This window comes from Pteropus medius, unplaced genomic scaffold, assembly GCF_902729225.1.
Source record: "Pteropus medius unplaced genomic scaffold, Ma_sr-lr_union100, whole genome shotgun sequence".
NCBI classification, from domain to species: Eukaryota; Metazoa; Chordata; class Mammalia; order Chiroptera; family Pteropodidae; genus Pteropus; species Pteropus medius.
In genome coordinates this window covers 2,998,177-3,010,958 of record NW_024342469.1, presented here as the reverse complement: position 1 = coordinate 3,010,958, position 12,782 = coordinate 2,998,177, and the positions used below count along the sequence as shown (strand labels likewise).

The following is a 12,782-nucleotide window of genomic DNA, read 5'->3' as shown; positions in this document are numbered from 1 at the left end:
TGAAGAATATCATCTTTATGACCTAAATTTATAGCATCTACCACAATTTGTGGTAGATAATACCACAAATAATGTATACTTTAAAAACGAAGTTTAAAATCTGTATAAAAATTGCATTTATAAACTTTTTTTTGACTAATGCATGCAGTTGGTAGTTCTTGATCACGTAGTCTATTTGATAATAAATCATTTGGTAGTTATATGAGCTAACATTTTCAAATAATACATTTTGCATCCAATGAGATATTGTATATAGATTTATGTTTACCCAGAAATAATGCAAGTGCTTGTAGCCAGAGTTGTTTCAACCACAACATTTTGCAGGATTCCTGTGGACCAGAAATTAATGTATTTCGTGGGGTATTTGTATCTTTAAAGTAGAATTTGCTTGCTCGGAACGCTTTAAAAAGGAAGTATTTGCATAAATGTTATGTGTATAGCTAGTAATTTTGAACATTTATTCCACTGTTGGAAGGTATTTTTGCTTGAATAAGAACTTTTCTGATTCTTTGCTCTACAAAGACACATAATGACACGTAGTCTTGCATTCTCAATGGTGATGTCTGCTGTTCGTGCAAAGGACTGTTCGTGTGCATCTTTAGTACTTCCGTTTTGTTCTCGACAGCTTTGTCTCTTTAGATGTCTTAGAAGCCCTGACTCTTTGATACTTAGAGTAACGTTTCATTCTCTTACAGGTATTGATAATAGCCAAATCATTTAGCTCGACTCAAAATCTTGTTTCCTTTTGTTTTCAGGAGGCTCTGGCTACCATCAGGCTGCTGGACGTCCTGTGCGAGATGAGTGTTCACGGCGACCTGCTCGGCTACCTGCAGGCGTACCCTGGCTTGCTGGACAGAGTAGTCGGTGAGTTGGGAGACCACACGTTGTTATTTTTAACTGAGAAACCTTTGACTTGTAATGCTATCAAGTCCAAATACAGATCCGTAATTTTCAGGGTATCGGTATATTTTTGAGATCGTTTAGAATGTGTTTTTTCTTGAGAGGAATTCTGGCGTTTTGGTAGCAGCTGAGGCGTTTGCTGCTTACCTGTTGTTTAACTCGGGTGCCTGATTAGCGTGCGACGGTATGATGCCTGGTGCACAAGGCGCATGTCGTGGGGACGCCATCAGTAGTGGCTGTGATGGCGATGGTGGGGTTCGGTGATGGGTTTCGATGATGATGGTGTCCATTTTTATATTACTATAGTTTCACCAAATTTGTTAGTAAATTTTTCCTAATTACGTTGATGGGGCGGGGCCCAAAGGATAGTGCCTTACACATAGTAATTATGTATTCGATTCTTATAAGAAAATTGTTTTTAAATAGGAAGGCAGTGCGGGAAATAGTACCATCTTTGCTAAAAAACTGCTTGCAAAATAATTCAGGTACAACCTGTGCCTTGTGATTCGCCGTGCTTAAGGTGTTGCTTTTTTTTTTCTTTTAAAAAGATTATATTTATGCTGGGGATTCATATGCCAAGAAGGACGAATTTGTGTCTAGATGGGTAGGTGAGTTAGCAGTGGGCTGTAGAGGGTAGTGATAGTTAGAATCTCACATCAGTGTTTTATTTTTGAATACAGTGCTTTTAATGGTAGTTAAAGCACCATGAACCTGGGAAGCTGAATCACTGTGGAAAAGGCATGTTTTCAGAGCCAGGGCAGTCATGGGTAGCCGTCCTCACTCTGTGAAATTATTAACTTCTCTGATAGCCCGTTTTCTTCATTATAAAATTGGGAAAGTGATAGCTGTCTTTAATAGGTTTGTTGAGATGCTTGAATGGGATAAAATGGAAACATTTTTTAGAGACAAGGTCAGGAAGATTGCTTATTTTCACGGGCTGCTTAAAGGCATCTATCTCGTGGAGTATAACAACGCTAAGATTTCTTCTGAGCATAGCCAGAACAGATCTGTGGAGACACTTGCTGCCTTCTGATGATCTGACCAATGAGGAAAAAAAAATCATAGGGCTCATCGCAGGCAGGTGTTGTGTTTTATCACATCAGCTGTTTCATAAAGAAGTTGGGATTAGAAACCTTTTCCTTAGGAAGATGGTGGAAAACTTATAGCTAACTTTTCTTTGTGGATAAATAGAAAGCCCAAGTTGTGATAATCAGTATGGCTTATGTCCCCAAACCAGAGTCGTGAGAAATTTTAAAGCAGAAACAGAAGAGCCTTCTCATGAATATTTAAAGAAAGTTTTCAGTACTTGGCCTTTATTTTATTTTAATCCATTAAAATAAATTAGATTTATTTATGGAACACGAGTATGAAATACTAAACGTTTTTCTGTGAAAAATTAAGTTTTTTTTTTTTTTTTTGTTACAGATCTTTTACGACTGATTCATGTGACTGGCACTGACACCACGAACATCTTTAGTGCCTGCAGTTACATAAAAGCGGATAGCAACATCTCGAACATGGCTGAGGGGTTTAAGTCTCATCTCATTCGTCTGATTGGAAATCTGTGTTACAAGAACAGAGTTAACCAAGACAAGGTAGGAATGTTTTTTGTTATGTTTCATATGTACGTGACTTGGAATATGTTCACTTTCTGGAGTGACAGCTTAAGGTGTTTAGACAGTAGCTCGAGATATGTATATACATATATATTCCCACAGATAAGCATAAAATGTCAATTGTATTAGGGTTTTTATTTTTGTAATTTGCGTTGTGTTTGTCCTTGGCGTGTTTGAGTCAGTCTCCTTTCTTAAATTGTCAGTGTTTGTCCTAAGCCCATGCACGTGAACACTCATATCCCATGGAGAACAGTCAATAAAAACAGGTATTTAAAAAGCCTAGAAATTTTCAAATATATACTATATATTTAGTAAACAGTCGTTATTATTGACATTACCATAAGAAGAAATAAACATCATCTTGTATCTGTGTCCTATGCTTTGGATGACAGCATCATAAGCATTTTTTCTAGGTATTTTGAAATGAGCATAGTAGTAAATCTTTGGAAACTCAACAGACTGCATTAGAAACCTATTTTATGCTCAGTAGCCTAGAGGTAGTTATGTTGATAATATGAGGGTGACAATCAGGGTGGCAGGAGAATTGGAGCACACACCTCACATCACACCCTGCGTCTTGTAGAGCTCTACGTTAGGTGGCATCTGTTTCATTTTATCAAATATTGAATATATGGCAGATGACATTTTTCCGAGATGCCCATACAAATATCTATCATTACGTATGTATTCCTGCAATGAATGTGACTTTGCCACTTCCCCATTAAGGGTTGGCATTTATTTCTCTGTCCCCTTGAGTTTGGGTGCCTAAAGCACTGTGACTACTTTGAACGATAAAATGTGGTAGGAGTGAAGCTGTACTGTTACTGGTATTGCCCTAGACTGGAAGGCCTGGAAGGTTCCATTTCTAGGCACTTGGAAGCCATTCACCATGTAAGAAGTGCAGATTCCCGGAGGTGACCATGTCGTGAGTTGCCAAGTCCATGTGGAGAAGCCCTAGAGGGTGAGACGCAGTGGGGAGAGAGAAGGACACTAGTCAGGGAGCAACAAGGCACCAGACATGAGCAGGAAACCAGCCTGGAAGTGGAACTAAGCTCGGTCCCTTAGTAGCCCAGCTGGGGCCACACGAATCAGGAATAGCCGGCCTGGCAAACCCTTCCTGAATTCATCACCCACAACATTGTGAGAAAAAGTAAAACTTTGGGAAAAAATTAAGTATGCCAGTTCTGCTTCCTTTAATGGCCCTGTAAGCTACTGTTGGGCTGATCCTCCTACAAATAATAATTGTAAACTCTGGACAAAAGACAGCTATGTGAAGACGTCAGATTTGACCCAGACAAGTGGATTCTGGAGTTGAACTGACGCTGGGAAGGCAGGAAGGACACACTGTGTGTCTTGAGAGCAGTTAGAACTCTGATAGAAAACCTACAGACCTTTTAGCTTAAAGACTCAAAGGGCAGTTTGGAGGAACCCCAGCCCTCGGAAGATGAAGATAGTCCTCTTGGAAAGGATAAAGCAACTCCAGATTATCTGTATCAACCGCCTCAATCCCTGCTGATGCCCGAATCGCACATGCGTGGGCCAGGTGTGAAGCAACTGAGCTAAGGATGAAATAATTGTATTGAAATTCGGGCAGTCACCCTAAAGAGTAAGAGTTTAGAGTTTCATTCAAACGAAGATAATCGCCTGCTAAAACAAAGATAACAGCGCTCTTTAGAGGAATATGATAGAATGCAGAGTTTTCACAGCGTAGCGCTCACAGTGTCCAGCACGGAATCCAGACTGGCTTGGCACACGGGAAACTTCTCAAGAGGAAAAAGCAAAGATAATCAATGGAGAGTGTGTGCGGACATCGATGTCGGGTGTCGCAGACAAGGATCTTAAAACAATCGTAACTATAATCAAAGATGTAAAGGAAAATATGCTTTTAATGGATAAAAAGGTAACATATTTCAAAGAAATAAACAAATTCTAGAACCGAAAAATAGTATCCAAAATAAAATTTAAAAAAATTTGCCGAATGGGCTTAACAACTCTATAGAGATGACAGAGTGAAAAGTCGGTGTACTTTGGAGATAGATCAATAGAAATCTGAAGAACAGAAGAGAGAAAAGATTGAAAATAAAAGTCATCTTAAGATGCTAAATTTTGGGGTTAGTATGTTCTTTGATAACTGGAATATTTTCTACGGGTCATGGCACAGAACCCGCGCCGGCTAACCCGCTTCGTTATCACATGTGTGCACCGTTTTGATGACTCATCTTCACGCAGGTGTGCGTGGAAAACTACTAATCTCCCCTTGAAAAACCACGGGACTGGGCTTTGTCAGGGAAAGTTGATAGAGAATAAAACACTTTCCCTCTTTAATGACCGAGAGTGGTTTTTCAAGGACACAAAGGAGGTGTTTTTTGTGTTTAACTATTCTTCTGTTGTTACTTTGGATCGGCCTCTTACAGGAATAAAACGTAGTAACCCTTAAAAGGCTTACGAAGTGACCCGCTGGAGCCAGCTCAGGTTGCAGCGTGAGTAAACATGGAGTGCGCCCACGTGCTGCGGGGGGTGGCGGGGCTGCTCCGCGTGTGCGGTTGCTAACGGCAGCACTGATGGCTGAGCAAACACTCTCGAAGGTATGAAGGAGTTCCTTCTTTGAGTATGAGAATGCCTCTGTTGCTCCCACTTTCTTACCTGTACCAACAAAAGGCCTTAACCTGAAAGCATTACCTCTGGGATTTTTTTTTCTCCTGCCAAAGAAGTCTGCCCCAGCCTCACAGTCTTTTCCGCGTGTGCTGGAAGCTTCTTTATTCTGATAGCCAAGTCCTCTTCTGGCTGGCTGTTACACACATTGGCTTCGCTCGTTGCTGCCTCGAGGGCTGGAGTTCACTGGCGCTCGGAGGACTTCGGTGACAGTTTTGGAGAAATAGGTGGTTATGTGGAAGGGCTTTTTCATCAGGCCGTGAATGCTCATTGAACTGTCTAGCTGGCTTGTCCCACCTCTACCAGAATTGGGGCCTAAAGGGAAATTTAGCCGTATTCCCTGCTCTAAGACTAAAGATCTGAGTTGGGAGAGTTTTGTATCATCTGGTTTAATTCAGTTCATCCTTCTCCCAGAAGAAAAACAGGGACTGATGATTGGTTATGCGTCTGCTGTGTCCCAGCATCGTGCTTAGCGAGTTAAGGGCATTAGCAATTTAATCTTTGCATTTAGCCCCGCAAAGCAGGTTCTGTTAACCACAGGTGAGGGAGAGGCCACGCAGGTAGTGAGTCGCGAGCTCGGAGTGGCATTCAGCCTTGTCCGACTGTGTGCCCTGGGCCTGGGCTCTCTCCCAGGTACACGATGCCCCTCTTTTAGGAGCTCGCCAGGAGTTTGGCGGAAGAGGTTTAAAAGACTCCCTAAGGACTTCAAGCTGAAGGTGCTGGAGGCTGGTGGCTCTGGGTCTCCTAGGCCAGCCAGGCCCCTCACGCCCCTCCTGGTTCCAGTCCGGCTCTCTGGTCGTAGCACCTCTGTCTCTGAAGCACTCTCTCAGAGGACATGGGGGTTCCCAGCCCTGGGGCCCGTCGCCACTTCCACCCCAGGGGCCTTGCCACTCTGAGCCAGAACCGCAGGATTATCAGTGCCCGCATTTTCCTGGAACCTTCGCGCGCCTCCCGTCTCCCCCGGTGGCTGCTGAGGTCCGACCAGAGGCCACCAAAGCCTAGCGGGGTCTCGTTCACAGCACCGAGCGCGGTGCCCACCTGCTGGACGGCACCCTTTAGGTCACGTGGCCCTTTCACTGTTGCAAAGTTAGTTCATTGGAGCCTCATGACACCTCCTTGGAAAAGGCTGAAAAGATAATTATCAATTTTTAAATGAAGAAACTAAGGCTGAGAGAGACAGCTTGAATTCAGCTAGCATTTATTGAATGAAAACTGCCGTGCGCTTAGCAGGTGAGGTCACGCACGGGCTCGCGTCGCTGGGACACAGGTCTGTGTGGAGAGGCCTGTCGGACAGGAGCAGCTACGCAGCGCGTCCTTGGGCCGGCTGTGCCAGGACCAGCCCGCTAAGCTCAGGGCAGGGCCAGGCTGCCAGGAACACCGCAGTGACAGGGAGGCTGGTCCTCTTCCTTTCCAGTTGTGTCTTGAGAGAGTCAGGGTCCCTGGCCTCAGACGAGAAATCCGCTCAGAAATGGGTTTTGTCCTGTCTTCCCATGAGTCTTGGACTCTCAAGTTCACCTGTGACACATTGTAGTGTTCCCTGAATCGCGGAATGATTTCTCGACCTGCCTTCAGCAAGGGCAGGTAGGGAGGTGTCTGCAATGCTCACCGGCGTCTGTTCTTACCTAGTTTGCGTGCTCGACTTGCCCAACGTTTCCTTGCCGCATCTGCGGTGATTAGTTTACCTTGAAACCTTTGTGGACCTGAAACGGAGATGCTGTTTTGGTTTCTGTGTAAGAAGCACGTGGCATTAATGCTGTAAACATGAAGAAAGCATTTTTTGGCTTCTTTGTTAGAATAAGGGATGTATGGTTTACTTTTTTCTTCCCCATTCTTTCTTTTTCTTTAAGTGAATGCTTTATTAGATAAAGAACCCAAACTTTTTTTTCTTCCCCATCAAGCTACTTGCATTTTTTTTAAAAACAAACAAGCCGGTGATCTAGTTCAGCGGTCCCCAACCTTCGTGACACCAGGGACTGGTGCTCCTATGAGAATCTAATGCCTGGTGGTCTGAGGCGGAGCTGAAGCGGTGATGCTGGCGCTGGGGAGCGGCTACGGATACAGGTGAAGCTTCGCTCTCTGGCCCGCCGCTCACCACCTACTGTGCAGTCTGGTTCCTAACAGGCCTGGATCAGTACGAGTCCACGGCCTGGGGATTGGGGACCCCCGCTCTAGTTTATCTACCTTCTATTTCCCCCAAAGAAATTGTCTTGAGTAAGACGGGCCGTCTACCGTTCTGGCTGTTGAATCCGTTCTGCGGAAGGCTCTCCGGAAGTGCCATTCAGTGTTTTTTCTTCCTCCGCCATGGAAATGGCTCCTGACGTGCACGCGCGCCTTTGAGCTTGTGTGTTCAGACAGGTGCACGTGGAGAGCTTTCATTGCAGGGATAACTTCATTTTAAAAATACACCTGTGCTGTATAGAAAAATTTATCCTATAGAGACAACTGTTTGGCCACTCCAATCCAGAATTAGCTGTTACGATAAATACATTAAAAAAATCTTTCATTATAAATAGATAAAAAACTTTGATACATTTTTTATTAAAATGTATTGCCCATTGCGTTATCTCCAAGTCTAAATTGTACCTGCCACATAGCAGGCATTCAGTAAATTTTTCTTGAGAAATAACTTAATAATATTTGTTGAGTGTCCTCTACATACTGAGCACAGTTGTAGGTTCTGAAAATATAAAGCAAATAAGACACAACCTATCTTTTCCAGGAGTCTGTATTTTACTATAAAATATCCTGACTATATTTGCAAGCAAAGACATGTAAAAACAAAATAACTTTTTCAGATGAAAATTAATGTTTCTTTAAGTTCTGGGTTTTGTAATTTATTTACATCATTTATGTTTAGAACATGTTCAAATATATTCTAACTTATTGTGGTTTGCTTTATTTGTATTTCAGACCGTAAAAATATCTACATAGTGTAATTAAGAGTAATTAAAAATACATTTTTAATCCATAGTTTAGGCTTTGTAGATCTGAGCGTACTTTTTTCATTAATGTTAAAAGCTTTAGACTAAATTTACACTTGTTAAGCATTCATAACTAGATTATTTTTTAGCAGTTTTTTTGTTGGAGGGGGTTGGTATCTTTCAGCTTTTCACATCCAGACATGAAGAGCCACGAGCAGGCAAACTATAAAATCCTTTTTTATGGTTTCTATCCGAAATGTTTTCAGGCAACATATTTGCTTATTAAATCATGAAGCTTAAAAAGTCAATTGCGATGTCCTCAGTTTATTTAGATCGTTGCTCTTTGGGGCTTGGTGCTTGTGTTTGTATGTCAGCGCCGGCCGATGTGTCACCGCCCTGGAAAAGTGGATGCTTGACGAGCATGTGCTAGTGTTTCCTTTGCACTGCAGCCAGGTGGGCTGGGGTAGCAGGGCCCTTGGCGCCCTGTCCCCACGCGAGGCCCTCAGCGTCTCCCTCGGCCTCGCCCAGGACTGCGTGGGCTTCCCAACCTGCATTATTACTGTGTGACCTTTAATGGCCTTTAGAACTCAAAGTCACAAAGGTGCCTTCTTTGCGAAACCTCAGGTCACGCAGAAATATCCCACACTCCCCTCTATGCCCTGTCGCCTGTTTACTCCCCTGCCTCATACTCCACCTGCGCTGTCACTGTATGTAAACATGTCACTGGTGGTTAATTCTAGTGCATTTCACTAGACACTCGCTGCTGTTTTTACTTGAGGCTTTGGTGTGACACGCATAGATTAACTGCCACCAGCAAAACCATGACGTACACAAAATTTGGTTTGGGTATCACAGTTTTTCTTTGGTGAGCTCAGTTCCTTCCTGGTCACACCAGCAGCACCTCCACCGCCTCCTTGCTTTTCCCGTGATGCTTAGTCATGAAACTCCCCTCCCTGGGCCTTCCCAGGTGGGAATGGCTCACTCTGCCTCCTTTCCCAAGTACATACTTCTCTGTGTTTACGGGACGCATCAGTACCGCACCTTTGTGCCTGATCGGGAGATTCCAGGTAGGCTGCCGAAAACATGCAGGCAGTGGTTTTTCTTGTCGCTGGTGCCTCTGTCTTTGCTCCGAGAGTTAGGTGAACCCTCATTTGCCTGAGTTTTGCCATCTTTAGCTGTGTCAGTTTGAACAAGTGACTTATCCTCTCTGAATCTGAGCTGCTTCGTGTAAAATGGAGACATCTACCTTGTGGGGTTGGAAGGTTAAGTATCGTCACGTCTGTACAGTACCTAACAGACGATCTGGTGCCTCTTGACCGCCGCCTCCCTTCTCCCCCTGCCTCCCCCACCAGCCTCGCTGTGGATGGCCAGGGCCCGTTCATCTCGGTGCCTCCCCATTGTATGTGTTTAAATAGAAACGTAGACAGCACTTCACAGCTGTTTACGAAGTTTGAAGTGATCCTCATATTCCATATTTTGTGTACATTACTCTCCTGATAGAGGGGACTTTTTGGAGGAAATAGAGTGAAAGCAAACACGAGTACTTTTCTTTAGGACAAGAATCATTTTTTCCCTTGTCAGTTCGACCACAAATGCTTTCTGAGTTGAATTTCTCTTTTGTTACTGCCCAGTAAAGAGCTGAAGTGTTTTCTCTGTGGACACCAAAACCATTCTGGCTCGATTCTGAGAGTGTGTTAAGGAACTTTTGAGTCACAGGTTCCCGGCCCGTCTCAGTTGGGCTGTGTTTTTCCTCTGTCAGAAACAAGTTGCACAGAATCCTCGCTTATTGATTTGAAGATTGAATGTATAGGCAAGATCTGACTTGCTTAGAATTCCACTTTCTTTGTAATGTAATCTCAGTTCAAGAAATATGTCAAAATTCATAAATCAAGCTGTCACCATTAGTTTCCTGAACTTACAGTTCCTGTTACAGTAAATGAAATTAAAATTCCTATCTAGAAGACACACGTGTGGTTCAGTTTGTTGCAGCTGTACCTTTTTTTTTTTTTAAAAGACCCCAGAACCCCTTTCTGTGTCTTGTCGTGATCAGCTTGTTCCTTTGCAGAGAAGGTAACATTTTAAAGGAAGGACCATGCTAAACATCCACGTAAAACGTAGCAGCCCATTGCTGCCCATCATCATGGACGTCGCACACTAACTCGGCCCCGGGCCCTGAGCTTACTCTCGTGGTCCCCTCCCTGACTCTTGCTCACCGGGCTGTAAGCTCCTTGAAGGTGGGGCACACCGGGTCTGATATAGGGCCCGGCGTGTGGGGGTGGGAATGAACGGACGGACCGTGGGCGAGTGTTCCATTTTAGTGATGAGCTGGAGCTCAGAGCAGCCCAGGTACTTGCGCAGAGTGAGAGCACCCTGAATTCCGACTTCAGAGCCCAGCTTTTCCCACCACACTCCGCGGCTTCCGCATTCACCACCTAGAGCCATTTGAGGCTTGTCCTGTGAGATCTTCGACCAGCCGTGTGTGTTCTTGGAGTGGACGCCTTTTGTAAAACGGTGCCTGTGGACTGACTTTAAAAGTCATTCTTGACAGTGATCGCATGCCGCAGTTCTCACTGCGCTCTCCTCTCTGTGGTCTGTGTTCTGATGGGATCTGGCTTCCTCGAGAGGCGTGTAGAGAACCGTGTTTCAGGGACGTGCATCTTTCTCAGAAGCACGATTTACCTGTATCCTGGATACCAGAGGAAGACTTGGGGGGAGTCATATGTGTGTGGCAACTCAGCAGTTTGTAAAAGCCTGTAATCAGGTGTTCTTAACCTTTACTCAGTGTTCTTTGCTGTGCTACATGACCAAGTCTAGACAAGGATTTTCGGTGGATTTTGCTTAATAGTAAAAACGGTTATTTCAGTGTCCACAACAAGAAATATTCTAGACGTAGGTGAGGGGGAAAACCAGCCACATAAACTGAGAGATGGAGATGTACCTTGTTTCTGGATGGAAATACGGAATATCGTAAAAATGTTAGTTGTTTTTAAACTCGTTTTTTATTTATTGCTAGGCCAATTAAATCTCACTGGGGGGAGGGACCGGATTTAAAAAAGAAAAGAATTGGGAAATTGTTTTAACAATATTAAAATATACTTTAAAGCTGAATAGTCAGCAGTGTACAGCAGTGTACAGGTTAGTGGAAGAGAAACGGTCCCCTGAGAAGTTATCAGAAGGCGACGCGTGATAAGGCGAAACTAACCCAGCAATCCACAGAGGGAGGGAGGGAGGGAGGGAGGGAGGGGAAGCTTATTTTGAAAGTGAACCAAGGATAAGTGGCTAACTTTTTGGAAAAAGCGAACCTCACCTGTGATACCAAAATAAATTTGGCGTTGATTAAAGAGTAAAATGTTAAAGATGTAACCCTAGACTCTACAATGGCATTTAATTGATTTTTAGAATAAGCAAGGCTGTTTCATGAATCAGAAATAATGAAGGTCGCCATAGATTTGATCCCATGTAAATGAGGGCCTTGGGCTTGAATGAGCCCAGGGAGGTTTAAACTTGGGTTCTGTTAAATAGTAGCTTGGGTGACCTTGAGCAGATTATTTAGCTTTTCTGCGACTCTGTTTACTCAACCAAAAATGGAGTCATAGTAGTAGTTACGGCAAAGGGTGAATGAGATAATCCACGTAAGAGATGTGATAAGCCCTCAGTCACACTCAGCTGTATTTATACTTATGCTTATTTCAGCATTATTGATAATATTAGGAAAACCTACTTTTCTATCAATGGGAAATACTTGAATTATGCTGGTATATTACGCAGCCAATAATAGATCAGTGCTCAAGGTGCCATGGTCAGTGAGAATTCAAAGCAAGACACAGCCCTCTGTCTAATAAGCCCCTGCTTTTACATGTTTTAAAGCTGTGTTTCATGTATATTTAATGTCCACAAATATATACATGCAGGACAGAATGACCGCAGAGAAATATATTGCAGTATTAATAGTTATATCTGTCTGATAAAAGTAAGCATTGGTTTCTTTTTTTCTGTTTCTGTTTTCTGTTTTTGTAGTCTTTACAGCAATCTCGAATCACTTTAATGATAACGAGAAGATATTATTTAAAAAGGGAAGAGACATGTGTCTAGAATTCCTTCTTTTTCTCTGTGATCAAAAGAGAATATGCCGAGTTCATTTGTGACCGAAGCGATTCTTGGCTCCACTTCCATGGAAGTGCCCGTCTCAGCCCTTCCTTGACCAAGGCCGGGGACTTTAACAATGACGATGTCAGTTGTATTTTTAATTGAAAGATTTTTAAAAGGGAAGCATGATCCCGGGATCTGGATAGTTTGCTGACACGTAGTGAACGGCTGTGTCGGGGTGGCCGGCGGTGGTGGCGGGGTCATTCTTCCGGCGTGTCACACGTCATTTTCTCCTTCACAGGAATAGGAGGAGCTTGAACCCAGGCCTCGTTGTCAGGTGTTCTGATTCGGGCGCATTCGCTTTTTTGCTGAGCGCGTGAGCGTTGAAGGTTTCAGTGGCACATCTCAACTTCATGACAGCGGGAGTGCTTTTGACGTTGTGAGATTTCTGTCTCCCCAGGCTTCATTTTTCTTTGGTTAAATGAAAAAAGTGCTCTTATTTCAAATGTTGGAGAGTCTCTCCTTTTCTTAAAAAACAAAATGGAGCTGTCTGTCACACATCTAAAACAGTTTTGATCTTTAGCATATTTAGTTGTTTTTTTTTTTT

General features: G+C 43.5%; 1 protein-coding gene across 1 annotated transcript in view; it reads left to right on the top strand.

The window, feature by feature from the left end:
• ATXN10 (ataxin 10) overlaps positions 1-12,782 on the top strand; it is a 136,967-nt gene that overhangs the window by 59,282 nt on the left and 64,903 nt on the right. Inside the window, exons 8-9 of the mRNA XM_039863191.1 lie at positions 756-864; positions 2,326-2,495. Of these exons, the coding sequence (XP_039719125.1) occupies positions 756-864; positions 2,326-2,495 (279 nt within the window). The remainder of the gene's footprint in view (positions 1-755; positions 865-2,325; positions 2,496-12,782) is intronic.